Genomic DNA, 15,633 nt, shown 5'->3' with positions numbered 1-15,633 from the left:
GTACCATGCACGTGCAACCTATGGTTTTCACCTTATCAGTCCCGAGCAAGTTACCGCCATCCCCAAATGACTCCAAATACTTTTTTTCAGGAGTGAGACACTCGATCGCTGACGTTGAAACTGTTCCTTGCAGAACATTCAAGCCCTTCTGCAACAGACCTTTCATCACCACGAGAATGCCATTCGAAATTCTTATGACTCCACCTTAGCACCTGTATTTGTAGCCAAGACTATCAAGACTACCCAATCAGATTGAATTTTTCTTTGATCTCGAGACATGCCTAACATCCACCAATAACGTCTCACTATTATCATACACCGTGCTTTACCCATCTCGACAGCATGACATGTGTCACCATTAGCGATACGGAGTTTCTCATCTTCTGTGGATCAATAAGTAGAAAATAATCCTCTATCATGACAAATATGGAAAATGCATCCTGAATTAAGAATCCACGTCATACCTGATATGCCAAATGTAGTGAGAATCTTAGCACCTGCATTCCCGTCACCTACTGCTATCAGAGTATCTCCTTCACCATAGCTTTCCGTTACACCCTCATTCCCCAAGAGTTCGACTTGCTTGCCTCTTCGTTTTGGACAGTCCCTCTTGAGATGGCATTCCTTGTTGCAATTCTAGCAAATCGAATTTCTATTCATTAACTTGCTTTGGTCACGAGATCCCTTTTAGCCCGATCTATCCCTCGCTACTAGGCCTTCATCGTTGCCTTTATGGTATTTTGTCACCTTCTTCTACAACTCATTCGAGTTCAACGCAATATTGATGTCCTCCAAAGTTATGCTTGTCCTACCACATAACATGGTATCCACGAAACTCTCATATGCCCCTGGAGGAGAACACAACAGCAATATAGCTTGATCCTCGTCTACTATCTTAACCCCAACATTTGCAAGATCCGTCACAATCTGATTAAATAGATCGACGAAATGTACAACCGTTGCTTCAAGTACAACTTGTTAGTCAAGGTCTTTTGCTAATATATCGATTCCAGCTTCCCTCACACATTCGGTGCTGAGCCCTTATCACATATCTCCCGCATGACTTTATTTGAAAGGCTCAATTGGATGGCGCTTTTCTCATCCAGTGACAAGGTCTTCGGCAACTTGTCCTTTCCATCTAGTGATCTCTCAAGGCTGTGTTGTAGCAACAAAGCCTTCATCTTGAGCTTTGCTCCCGACAGCTTTGCTTGCTCCGAGACCTCGCTCTGATACTAGTTTGATGGGGAAGCGTGCCGATCTGAGAATTTAGACTGAGAAAAGGGAAGAAATAACACTGGGATATACTTGATAAAACCCTCGAGGCGAGGGAAACACCCATGGACAAAGCAAGGATATTCCACTAGATCGAGTAAACTAAAAATTACAATCTCGAGATCACACTCGTGTTTTCTAGCCCTCGGTCAAGACAAAACTCGAGAAAAACCTCACAATCTTCTTAATTCTCGCCTCTCTCATTATACGAACCCTAGAGACTCCAAGAGCGTGAACTTGAGAATTCCCAAGAAGATTACCTGTGATTCACACGCAACGTTTTCTTGATACAAGATGTTCTCCCTTTTAAATATATACAATACCCTTCCGATATCTCAAAGATATCTTAGCACTATCCTAGAATATTTTTCCTCTGAAATATTTTAAAAATAATCTGGAATTATCTCTAATATCCCCTAGAGATAATTTTCCCATTTAATGATCTAAGATATAATGAAATCCCTACAAAATTGAAAATATAATCTCACTAGAAGATGAGCTCTCAGGCCTTCATTTTTTCGTTCGATCTCGTTACCGCTCCCGGTCTTTCGGTTTTCGAGTTCTCCATTGATTTCGAGACATAGTCAATAGAGCCCAAATCTTTTGTGTGCGGTGGAACTCTACTGTAGCATCCTCATGAGGTATGTGAAAGCTTCACCTGCTTATCTAGGTAAGCAGGATGATTACATCGACTTTGACATTGTATGGACCCGAATATGGACTCTCGTCGGGGCCCGCATCGCGCGCTTTTGGATCGCACGGCTTGGGAGTGTCCACCTTCCTGTGAGATGCGTGACGTATATGCGTGAGAAGGAGTCGCCACTTATCATTTTACAACTCGAAGGTCGAGAGCGGATAAGTTACCCGGGTCTAGGGGTATGGAACACCTAGTTGTTGTTAAGGTATTGGTCTGTGCGGAACCGAAAAGTCCAAGTTCGAGGGTTCTTGTTACGTGCGGGCCTATATCCCGCAAGCCTTTTCGGTACCCTGGTTTGTTAAACTAGCATGTTTTATTATTTACCGTTTGAATTAAGTTGCGCTCGGCTCATACGTTTTGACACCGGAAATTCGGTGAACTAAACGATGTCGGTAGAGAAGCCGAGAGAGAAGTAAACCCATGTGCCGGAGAATTGGTTCACAATTTTACGTTACAGTTCATCGAACCATGGAGGTTGAATTCTTGCGTGAACTAGGACCGCGAGATCTTAGATTTACTTTCCTTTGGGCGAGCATTAGACCGATTCGATTAATTCGGCTCTCGGACTGTTTGCTCACTGACTAGAATTCTTACATAACGAATGTACAAAATAAAATCCTCACAATGTTCTCGAAAACAATAAATACAAATTACAAAAGGGTCGAATTCCAGTCGTTTCGCATTCGGTTATTATTCCGCTCTAACTCACCGTGAGTTTAGGGAAAAGATCGAAGAACTGAAATTCAATGCACGCTCTCACTGAGTATGGCGTTGGACCCCATGAGTGACGATTAGGGTGTTGGACCCTGTGATTGATGATTAAGGCGTTGAACCCTAATATTATTCGGCCTAGGGATCAGGCTCGACCTGCATGGCAAACAAGTGCAGAAAGATAACACGCAACATGGTAATAACAGACAAAATGTTTGTTACTGTCAAGTGTACTTGTTTTAACAAGTTGTTAATCCGGGGTATTTTGGCATGCAAATCCTACCCTATACAAACAAGCACGTGCCAATATTTTAGCATTCGGCTTTGTTTTCAGAACTTGACAAAGAGAGTCAAATCTCGTGTGTGTGGATTGTTTTTACAGTTGTTCTGTATTGTGACACTGAATTTCCACTTAATTAGCCAAAATCGTGTTTTGACTCTAGATTTGGAATCTAGAATTCCTCCTGACCATTATCTAATGTTTGGTTAGGTTGAGTGAAAGGTTAATAAGCATTTTGCATGTTTTCTGACAGAGATAACCGTTCTAGTTACCCGAGTCTACGCCAGGATGATAGAAACTCATCAGTGGATAAGAAAAGGCTTTGCAGATGAACCTGCACCTGAACAGGTAGCTTATTCTTATCTTGATACCATAGTGTTTCTGTCAAGCTAACCCTAGGGGTGTCGTTGAATTGTAAAAAGACGATTATACCCTTTATTTGAAAATTGTTTTCAGAAAAGGGAAACATCGCAGTGCGGGCCACCTCGGCCTGTAGCCGGTGTCGACCAAATCCTTGGATCGTCCAGGGTTGTACAAGAACCCCGAAAAAGCCAAAGAACCGGCCGATCTAACCAGAAGTGATCTAAAAAGATCTTATGTATCCTGACCTGAGTTACCTGAAATCAAGTAAAACTCAAGTTGAGACACACAAGTTTTTTCTAGACGTCCATGCTACATTGGACCGCGCGTTTCGGGATTTTGGAAATGCGAGTTTTGAAAAAGGCATTAACGTCATTTGACAACTCATCGACGCGAGTTATCAGTTAATTACCAATTCATGCAAACTTATCAGTGCCAAGTGAGTTTAATCATGTGAGCATCCTGATTAATCCACTTGTGAATTTACAGCTTAAAATTAAATGCCGAATGCAGTAAATGTGCGGGTTACAAACAAACAGACAAATCATGAATTGATCCACTGAATAAAGTCTAAGTACCCGAAAAGTTTTATTTAATGAAAATAATTCATGACACGACGACCAAGATGGGTCCAAGGAAGGTCGAGGATAATTTGGTCAAAATGACCAAAATACTCTCGGTATCCAAATGGCCCCGAAAGAGTCATCGATACTTGAATTCATGCATTTTTACTTTAAAAATAATGTTTTAAAGTTGTTAGCATGCGGGGTTTACGACGATATTGAAATTGCAATTTGCACAAAATTCGAGAAATGGATTTCATCGAGGTAAAGAGATCGTTCTTAACCCGAATAAGGTCAAAGAGCTCTCGACTCTTTCCTCTTGGGAATAACTGTGGGTTTCCTTGACCCGTTCTGGGTTTCAAGCATTTTCTTTAACCCAATTTCAACTATTTCTCGCATGCCCAAGTGTTAAACACGATAAATGACACATATTTAACAAAGCCGGTATTGTTAAGAGTTTGGAAAAGGCATTCAAGCATACAAACATGCACAAACACGTTATTTATGGAATCGATAAAACAATACCGGCTCCATGGACTTGGGAAAAAATAAAGATTCGGGAAACAACTCAAATCGGGGTAAGGAATTCGGTCTTGACCCGAAAAGGTCAAGAATACCCTCGGTTACCCCTCCAAGAGGTTAATCCTAGAGTTATCTCGGCTTTTCTGAGTCGATATGGTTTTCTCGATTTCAATTTAAACATTTCCCGACATGCTAGCATGTTAAACGATGATATACACGCATGATATAACATGGAAATTGCATAAAGATTAAAACTTGGAAATAAAACATGCATAAACCCCTTATAACTCTATAAACGCAAGGAAAATGTAAAAGTCCTATCTCCTCTAAGTCGGGAATGGTTATACCTAGTTCCGGGATGCGGGATGGGACTGTTAGAAGTCGGGTTGGACCTTTGTTGGGTCGGGTTTGGGCTATTTTTCGTGGAACAGACCCGAAATGCACAAACAGACCCGAAATGCACAAACAGACCCGGATGGAACACTGAACAGGCCTTGCTGGCTCAAAGTCAGGTCGGACGTCACGACGGAAGTTCCCGATGGAATTTTGAGGTAAAGTCAGTGGCTCATGACTCCTAACTGACTCCCGGAGGTGACTGTGGTGGTCGTTTGGTCTCAGAGTTATTGGGTCGACCCTTACAACCCTACAAAGATCACGTAAAATAGAGCACGTCTGGAATTTCGGACCCGTCCGGCACTAGTCGGGTTGGACATCGCCACGGTGTCTCCTGATGGAATTTTGAGGCAAGGCCAATGGCTCCCGACTCCTAACTGACCCCCGGAGGTGATGTGATGGTTGTTTTGTGAAAGGAGTCTCGGATCGACCCGATCTGAAAGAAAACCACAAGAATAGTCAGAAAAAATCGACCCGACTAGGCAGTCGGGCTATTTCTTCGTGCTGGGTTAAAACCGACGGGTTTTTCTTGGGGTTCTTGATTCCTTGACACCCTAGGGTTGTGTGGGGAGGCGTTTGATAGGTTTTGGTGACTCAAACCGACCCGGAAGGCCTTGAAACTCAAGTTGCCATTTTTGACCCGAGAAGACAGTTTTCTGGGTTTGGTTCTGTGGTTGTTGTTCCGATGGGTTAGAGGCTTCAAACTTAAAATCTAAACCCGAAAATGGATAGAAGGGGTCGTAAACATGGGGATATGAAGTTTGGTGAAGTTTGGATTTAAGTCGGGATGGTAAATACCATGATTCCGACTTAAGTCTTTGAGGGTTTTGCTTGGTTTTGCTTGCCCTTGCCTGCTGCGATTTTTGCTGGAACTAAAGGGGGGTTGAGAGCTTTTTGAAGAGTGAGAAATGCTAGAGAGACGGCATGTGGTGAGTTGTGATTAAGTTAATGACATAAAAGCAATATATAGGCTAAGCTTAAGTGCAATTAAGTGAGAAAAAACTTGATTAAGGGCATGCTTATGGGGATCCGAATTTGCTAAGCAAGATAAGGATGAATCTCCTCCATGCATTCTTCATGAATATGAGCTAAGAAGCATTAATGGCATGGAAGTGAAGTTGGAGCGTGATATTGGAAGACTTGAAGATATTTTGGTGCAAGTGTGCAAGAGAAGATAAGAGGCAATGGAGAGGGCGGCAATGGGAATTACGGCTGCCCTAGGGCATGTCGTGGGTCCCACGTGTTTTGAGGAAGGTTCGGGATAAAGTTCGGATCTCGATTGATTACACGTTCGACACTCGTTACTATAGCAAACGTCGAATTGTCATTGTGCGCGCGAAAACGATTCAAACGAGCTCGAAATCATCCATTTTGCCCAAGGGAATGTTCGTGTGATTTTTGGGCTCGGAAGCCGGTTTTTGCTTATTTCAGGCGATTGGAGCAAAGTTAGTCATTTCTGACAACATATCTTGTATCTACATCCCACGTTGGTCATTTTGACATAAATTGTCAAACAACATGAACAATTGACCCTTAAGCCGGTAATGCAAATGCGGAGCCGGAGATGTCCTAGGAGGCCAAAACTAGATTTCTCAGATTGCTTTCTGAGTTACTTAGGCGCTCCGGAGATCACTGTGATCTTTGTTTGTCGAGATTGGACCTCTAAGGACATGAAAAATGCGTTTGAGACCATTAAAGCATTGCTCGGGAGGTCTAGATGAGTTGTGTAATTCATTCCGACGTTTCCACATTGAGCATTGGGAAGGCTAGCACTGTGTAAGGTAGGCATCCGGTGTCAAGTTTCCCTAAAGAGGACCTCCGGATATGAATTTCCACTGAAAATGGCCTTTTATGCTCCTCGGAGGTTACTCGGGAAACTGAAAAGGATTTTACTGTCTGTTTTGCCCAATTGCGTCTGTCCACTGGGGTTTTCAAGGCAATGCAGGGTCAACTTTGTTTGCCGTTATTCCATCAGACTGGTCTCCGATTATGCATTTCCGAATAGAGGTATGCCTGTTTTGTCACTCAGAACTCATTTGAAGTGTCTGTGTGGCTTCCAAGAGACAATCTAAAGCACTGTTCATGCTCTGTATGCTTGTGGGGCATGACCCAATCTGACATTTGGAATTAACTTTTCTCTGAGAAACCGACATTTTTGGACTTCCATTGAAAAGTTATCTGTATACAGAAAGTTGTTTTGTATAGAGCAGATGATATGTAAAATGCGTTTGAAGACACTTTTCATCTGTTTGGTACTGATGTGGATTTTTGAAGTCCAATATTAGCTATCTTCCGACGGTGGATTGAACTATCGAAAAATATGTCTGTCCACAATGTACTCTGAAACTATCGGTTTGGATGCCATATGGGCTCCCTGTTTACTCTGTATGTTGCTGGATGATTCCGTATATTCTTCTGTCATGTGCTTGAATCATCTGCCTATCTTTGTTGACTTGAGAATGAATTGCAATTTGCCGCTTTGTCAATTACCAGTTTAGTTTGCATCCTAATATTTGGAGGACGACATTGTTCTTCTGCAGCTTTGCATGGACTGATCAATTATATTATTACGACCCGTATGTTCAAGACAGGGACCGATATTTGATGTGATGTCTGCATAAGGACTATAAAATCGGCAGGCTCGTGCTTGCTCAATCTTGAAATTGGGAAGTACAATTTTTGTGATAAGTGGAACCCACCATCTAAATTTTCATCTTTCTTGTAAAACTATGATAATGCACTTCATCATTGAATATCGAGATTTATGAGTTAGGAAGCCTACTAGGATTGCAAAACGATTTTCAATCAATTGTTTGATTTGTAAAAGTGATTTTAACTTTGATTTTAATTTTACTCCACATAACTCCACTTATTTTCAATTCAACAATGCAATCATTATTTTCTCTAACTATTCATTATTTTCTCTAATTATTCATTACTTTTTCACATTTTTTCTTATTATTCAACAACACAATCATTACAAAACTAATTAAAATCAAAATTCAACTCTAAAACTAAACACAACATTTCCATGCAAGATTTTGACTCGTTAGACTAGTCTGGAGGATGATGTCAATCCTGAAACTTTCATTGCCGGGCACTTTATGTTATAATATTTCAGTAACAAGGAAGGACTACCAGTCTAGTATTGGATGGGCAAACGCCCAAAAACCATCCACAAGAACAGGAAACATAATGTACTAATCAAGTGAAGCATTAACTAGGATCTTATTTGAAGATAAAATAAACATTCATGAGTGATGCTATCATGGTTAGTTAGCAAAAATAACCATCATGATTGTTCTTCTCTTAACTGTTAGATCCCGTTAGGTAAGATTTGAGCTATACACGTGTCCAAGATCCTTTTACTTTAAGATTCACCCCTCATAACTTGATTATTAATTTTTCCGACCACGTATCTTCTCTACAGCGCTCGGTTAGGCCTACGAACGAGTCAATCAGATCCGATTCGATTTGATATGAAACTGATTGAAATCTATGAATTCAATCAAATAAATAAAAGTTTTTTTTAAACTTTAAAAACAAAGAAGAAAAGAAAGAATAAATAATGAAACAATAATATATACATATATATATATATATATATAATTGGATACAAATACGACAAACAAATAAAACGATTGGTACACAAATAAAATAAAGAAACAATTCGATACAAATACGACAAACTAATAAAATAATGAAACAATTCGATACTAATAATACGACAAACACATATATATATATATATATTATTTGAAAAATTTAATATGCATTATATAGCATTATCATATTAGCAACATCATCAATCAATAGTTACAGAAAAATTGTAAGATTGCTGATGAATTATATTTTTAATGACCACTGATTACATATATTGCATATAAATATAAGAATAGTAGTATGAGTCTAAATAAGTTGATATATTATAGCTAGGGGTGTGCACGGATACCGGATATACCCGGAACCGGTCGGAACCTACCCGTTAGGGTAGGGTCCGGGTACCTCGTATTGAAAATAGGGTAGGGTCCGGGTATCAAAATCAAGAACCGGTGAAATCCGGTTCCGGTTCCGGTTCCACTTACAGGGTACCCAGAACCGGAACCGGAACCGGATGATGATTATTAATTAAAAAAAAAAGAGTAAAGTTAGTGCTCAGGAGTCGGGTGGAAGACAGGAACTCTGTTACTCACTCTGTAACCTAAATCAAATCGCCTCTCGGTCTCGTCTCAGCTCCTCTCCGTCGCTCGCCTCTCGTCTCCGACCGTCCTCTCCGTCGCTCTCCTCTCGTCTCCGACCGTCCTCAGACCATCAGGCACATGATCGAGGACGACTGCGCCGACAACGAGATCCCCCTCCCCAACGTCACCAGCAAGATCCTCGCCAAGGTCGTCGAGTACTGCAAGAAGCACGTTGAGGCCGCCGCCGAGAGCAAGTCCGAGGACCGCCCCTCCCCCGCCACCGCCGCCGAGGACGAACTCAAGGCGTGGGACGCTGATTTCGTCAAGGTCGATCAGGCCACGCTCTTCGATCTGATTCTGGTCGGTCAGTTGCTGCTCTCTTAGAACCCTAATTACTGAAATTTCAATTGATTGTTTGTGATGTCGACGTTTCTCATAACTTCGATAATTGCAGAGGCCGGTAAATTTGTGATGAACATATGTTTTTTGGTGGATGAGTTATGAGTGTTGTTCTTGCGTGTTCTTTGTGCTGCTTGATTTTGCTTTTCTTGCTGTTGACATTTTTTTTCATCTTCCGGCCTGCAATTAAGCTTCTAGATTAGTTTGATGAGGTGCCTTTTTCATCGTAGTTATAAAAAACAATTTGGTGGAGCTGAGGAGTAATTATTAACTGTTGAATTCTTTTGAGTCTTTTCAGTTGTTGCCTACTTAAATTTTAAGGTTGCTGTTTGTGACGTGCGTGACTTCTCATGATATTTGAGCTTGTTCCGGTTTGACAATGCTTGTCTATTTCACCAAAATAACAAGGTTTTATTAAGCCGATGAATTAGAGTAGTTTGAACATGTCCTTGTACGAAAGTCGTTGCTGGATTTTGATGGTGGCTTGCTGCTAAGAAACAGCATATAGTACATGTTATTTCCTGCTTTAAGAATTAGCCTGTCAGGTTAGTCATGAAATGCAAGAGATTGTAGCTGGAGATCACGTCAATGTGGTCGTGATCCCATATACTTGTGATGTTAGATAGGATCTAGCTGATTGAAGCAATATGGTTGTATGAGCTGATTGAAACTCTCTGTAGGAGTCTGTTGATTTGTTCAGCTCCACTGTGCATATGGTCATGAATTGTGGTCGGAAAATTTACAGATTCCAACAGGGTACCCGGAATCTGTGGTATAATACAGGTTCCGGGTAGGTTCCGGTTCCAGGATTCAACTGGGTAGGGTCCGGTTCCAAAATCTTGGAACCGGTCCCTTATAAGGTAGGGTCCGGGTATCGCGAAAAAAATAGGGTACTCGGAACCGATCACACCTAATTATAGCCAAGATAAAATATGGAAAACTTCACCAAATTCAGCCACAAAATCGGACAGCTAAATCACAAAATATTGGTAATCTTCTTTTTCAGCCAAAAGGTTGAACATTTAGCTGCCATGTTTGCTTTTTCGCTTAATCCTTCTTCTTTACATATATTTTTTTTATAGTTTTCTTTTCATTTATGATAGCCCTGCCAATATGTTTTATGTAAAAGAAAAAAGATCTGACCCAAATGCTTGAGAAAAATTGCACGAACAAACAAAAGAACCAGAAACTACTAAGGCTCGTTCTTGCAAGCTAAATATAATTCAAAAGGTTTTAAATTTAAGTCTTAGCAATGCGACTTTCCATCGGTTTAATTTCCCTTCCTCCATCCCTTTGTACATATATTTATGGTTCTTATTTGCAAAAAAAAAAAATAAAGAAATGCCTTCAATCCCACTTGTCTTGTAAAGAGTCGATATTAAGCAGAAGAAATTGCATCTATCATTCATTTCAACGGTATGTACACAACTCAAGTTTGAGCAATAAAAGGAAAACAATGATTATGGCTAAATAGGGCTATCCTAAGTATGGTATACATAGATATGTACATAAAAATAATATGAAGAAAATCCTTCCATAATACTCCCCCTCAAGTTCGAGAATGAGGATTCCGAATTCCCAACTTGCTGAGGAGAAAATGGAATTGGTCACATCCAAGTGCCTTAGTAAATATGTCTACCAATTGAAAACGTGTAGACACATGGGATGTTTCGACAGCTCCAGAGCGTAGGTATTGCCTAATGAAATGGCAATCTATCTCAATGTGTTTCGTGCGCTCATGGAATACTAGATTAGAAGCAATGGGAGAGCTGCTTGGTTATCACAGAACAGACGCATGAGACCCGCGTGAAAAACACCAAGCGATCGGAGGAGAGAACGGAGTCATAAGAGCTCACTAACAATCACCGCCATGGACTGATATTTCGCTTCAGCTGAGGATTTGGAGACTGTCGTTTGCTTCTTGGTCTTCCAAGAGATGGGACTGCCGCCTAAGGTAATGAAATAGCTTGTTAGAGACCGCTTAGTCATAGGACAATTGGTCCAATCTGCATCACAATAAGCTGTTAAAGACAGAGAGGTCGGTTGGAGAAATATTCCTTGTCCCAGAGATTGCTTGAGATAGCGGAGCACTCGCATGGCAGCATCCCAGTGGTCTTGGCAAGGATCCTGTAAGAATTGCGATAAGATGTGAACATGATAACAGAGTTCTGGCGTGGTGATTGTGAGGTACAGTAGACGACGAATAAGACGACGATACTATCCCGGATCAAAAATGGGATTGCCACTATCCTAAGACAACCGATGTTGTTGTTCCATAGGAAAATAAGCAGGCTGAGAACCTAACATGCCGGCTTCAGTGAGAATATCCAAAGTGTACTTCCGTTGATTGAGAAAAAGGCCAGAATTGCTTCGAAGAATCTCTATCCCAAGAAAGTAGGATAATGGTTCGAGATCCTCAATACGGAAGCACTGATGAAGATAATCCTTGAAACGAGCACAAGAGACAGAATCATTAGACACAAGAATCATATCATCCACGTAAATGAGGATAGCGAGAAACACACCACCCTGGGAAAAGGTGAAGAGAGAATGATCTGCCTCTGACTATCGAAAACCATAATTGATGAAGGTCATGGCGAATTTAAAGTACCAATTGCGGGAGGCCTTGACGAAGGCCATATAAAGACTTCTGCAACCGACAAACTTGGCCAGTAGTGCCCGAACGAAAACTAGGCGGAAGAGATATATGTAAACTTCTTCGTCCAAGATCCCATGGAGAAAAGCATTGTTGACATCCAGCTGATGCATTTCCCAGTTCTTAGCAACATCAATAGTCAATAAACAACGTACCGTGACTAATTTTGCCACTGGGACAAAAGTCTCGTGGAAGTCGACCCCTTCAATCTATGTGAATCCTTTCGCCACGAGGCGAGCTTTATAGCGTTCCACAGTGCCATCTGCTTGTCTTTTAATCTTGAAAACCCATTTGCATCCAATGGGTTTCTTCCCAGTTGGTAGTGACTGAACAACCCAAGTCCCGTTGTCTTCGAGAGCACGAATTTGATCGGCCATGGCGCATCGCCAACGAGGATCCTTGGCGGCTTCAGATTAAGTCTTTGGCTCTGTGTTGGAATCAATAGCGGCAAGAAACGACAACTGTGTGGCATTGTTATTCGAATATGTGAGATAATGGTCCGATTTCTTCTCTTGCCTGAGCAAGCATATCTCGGTTTTGAGTTGATGAATTCTTGTCTCATTTCCTTGCGAGAAACGCTCTTTAAGATCATCCTAGAGAATCTTGGCATTCTTTGCTCCGGCCACAGAGCTTTGCAATTCCTCATCTAAAAGATTAAAAATCCAAGAAACAAGCATTGAATTACACATTACCCATTGCTCATGGTAAGGATCTGCCTTTGCCGACTATGTTACTTTTCCTTTGATAAAGCCAAGTTTATTCTTAGCTTGAAATGCGGTCTGCATCGCTTGTGACCACATATTGTAATTCCTGCCATTGAGTTTGCAGGAAATCAATTGAGTCTCGAGTCCATCTGAGGAGGAGAGGAAATATGCTGGAGGTACACTTGCAGCAGATTTACTGCTCTCTGTACTTTTCGACATTTCAATAACTCAAGAAATTGTGATTTATTTGATGACGCTCAGCTCTCAACTGGCAGGATGAGTGAATCTGTAATAAAAGACGTTCAGTTCAGAAACTGGCAGGACAGAAGCTCGACCTTAAACCGGCAGGCAAAAACAATACTTGACGATTGCCCTTTCGATCGATGCTCTAATACCATGTAAACAGTCGATATTGAGCAGAAGAAGTTGCATCTATCATTCATTTCAACGGTATGTATACAACTCAAGTTTGAGCAATAAAAGGAAGGCAATGATTACAGCTAAATAGGGCTATCCTAAGTATGGTATATATAGATATGTACATAAAAATAATATGAAGAAAATCCTTCCATAATGTCTTTCTCAAACAAGGCCTGTCTTAACGAGCAATCACATGAGCCTGGGGTGTAGTCCCTTAAAGAAAAATACATCCTAAGCACCACGGAGAGATATGTGGATATATAGGAAGAATGCGTTCCAACTACTTGCATATATACATATACACATGTGTTAACAGAACTTGCAAATTCATCCCACTAAATCATTCGCGCAGAGTCTTGCAATCTGGAAGGAGGAAACCATGTTGGCTGAACGAGTTCGTATTCGTATCTGCACTCTCCATCTCCTCATGATATGCATTGTTGTAAGCTCGAGTTCCCCGGGAGATCCTATGAAGTGCCCTTCCTCCACAAATAATAACAACTGCACCGTCACGAATTCATTCGGCTCATAATCTTTGGCTTCTTGTTTGTTGGCGTCCTTTATTGTCCAGTTTGTTCAGCATTGAGACGTCTGCCTCATTCTGGTGGGGCCTCACGGTGGGCGGGCTGATGGCCACAGGGACACACGGCAGCTCTCTGTGGGGCACAAAGAAGAAAAGAAAGAACAAATAAGGAAACAATAATATATATATATATATGTACACAATTCGATACAAATAGGACAAACAAATAAAACGATTGGTATGCTAAAAAATAATAAAGAAACAATTCGATACAAGTACGACAAACAAATATAACGATTGGTACGCTCAAATAAAATAAAGAAACAACTCGATACAATTTGATACAAATACGACAAACAAATATATATATATATATATAATAAATAATGAATCAATCATGAGACAAATACGACAAACAAATAAAACGATTGGTACGCTCAAATATAATAAAGAAACAATTCAATACAAATACGACAAACAAATAAAATAATGAAACAATTCGATACAGATACGACAAACAAATATATATATATATATATATATATACACTCAAATGCCAACAAATAAAACGAGGGAAAATTTCACCGTTGGTACAAACAGTTTTGCAACGTCTCACTATTGGTAAAAAAATTTTTCTTATTAGCGGTACAAAAGGTTTGAAAACTGTAACAATCAAGTACATTCAGTCAATTTTGCACTGATTGCATCAATTTCTGCCAACTTGGCAGTTGACATGGCGCAAGGTTGCTGATGCGGAAAAATTCGACCCGAGTGACGAGTGGCGGAAAAAATCATGATGTGACAATGGTACTGTTTAATTGATGTAACAATTTGGTATAAAAAGTTTTTGCATTGTAACTTGTTAGTACACAATATTTTAGCGATGTAACTTGTTAGTATAAAAAGTTTTAGTAAAGTAACGTGAAAGTACGAAAACTATTAGGGCGGTGTAACATATTGATACATCGCAGTTGGACAAATTGTATTATTTTTGCAGTGTTTTACATAGAGTTTGAGTGAAAATATTGTGGCAAAGTAAAGTTTTGTCCATATGCTTCATCTGAACTATAACTGGAATTGTACTATCATATTACATTGCTAGAACATTTTGTACCAACAAGTTACAATACAAAAATTTTTTGTACCAAATTGTTACATCGATTAAATAGTACCATTGCCACGTCATGATTTTTCCCGCCACTCGTCATCCTGGTTGAATTTGTCCACGTCAATAGCCTTGCACCACGTCAACTACCACGCTGACAGAAATTGACGCCGTCCATGCAAAATTGGCAGAATGTACTTGATTGTCATAGTTTTCAAACTTTTTGTACCGCTGGCAACAAAATTATTTTTTGTACCTATCATGAGACATTGCGAAACATTTTGTATCAATGGTGCAATTTTCCCGCATATCCATACTAACATAAGATTCACCACTATAATAAAAATTAATTTTTTACATTATCTCTCTCTGAGCAAAAGGATTTTGTATTGTCTATCTACAATAGGCAGATTATTATTAAGTACAATTTAATTTACTCTCAATCTTTTCGTCTATTTGTCATTACTATAAAGTTTATACATTTAATTTATGAAATATTAACTAAAAATAAACATATGCAGACACCCGCACAACACGCGGCGTGGGTTAAATGACTAGTTTATTATTATATTTATTTTCGGAAATCAGACCAACCAAAACTTATATGTAGTATACATATATATTAGCGGAATGCCCTATCAACTTTGAGACATATTAATTCCTTTTGGATAGACGCAGACATATTAATTTAAAAATAAAATAAAACTAATAAAATATAAAGAAGTTGGAATAACAAATGTTCTGAAAAATGGGTTCTGTTGAGTTCTTTACAAGTACTATAATTACAGTTGGGGATCACTTTTTATTTTTCAGGATGTATATTGGTAATGTTTCCTTGATCATAGCA

General features: G+C 40.0%; 2 protein-coding genes across 2 annotated transcripts; one reads left to right on the top strand and one right to left on the bottom strand.

Annotated features, from left to right (window-relative positions):
- Positions 1-9,062: 9,062 nt before the first annotated feature.
- LOC116206824 (SKP1-like protein 1A) lies at positions 9,063-9,495 on the top strand. The gene has a single exon (XM_031539636.1). The coding sequence runs from the start codon at positions 9,118-9,120 to the stop codon at positions 9,361-9,363; it is 246 nt and encodes an 81-aa protein (XP_031395496.1). The 5' UTR covers positions 9,063-9,117; the 3' UTR covers positions 9,364-9,495.
- Positions 9,496-11,220: 1,725 nt separating this feature from the next.
- Positions 11,221-12,411, bottom strand: LOC116209041. The gene is made up of 4 exons (XM_031542606.1): positions 12,289-12,411; positions 11,990-12,138; positions 11,802-11,823; positions 11,221-11,505 (listed from the first exon to the last, which is right to left on the bottom strand). Exons 1-4 carry the CDS (start codon positions 12,409-12,411, stop codon positions 11,221-11,223), a joined length of 579 nt encoding a protein of 192 aa, XP_031398466.1.
- Between the last annotated feature and the right edge of the window lie 3,222 nt (positions 12,412-15,633).

Source organism: Punica granatum, chromosome 5, assembly GCF_007655135.1.
Source record: "Punica granatum isolate Tunisia-2019 chromosome 5, ASM765513v2, whole genome shotgun sequence".
NCBI lineage: Eukaryota > Viridiplantae > Streptophyta > Magnoliopsida > Myrtales > Lythraceae > Punica > Punica granatum.
The sequence above is the reverse complement of the archived record's forward strand: the minus strand, read 5'-3'. Positions and strand labels throughout refer to the sequence as shown.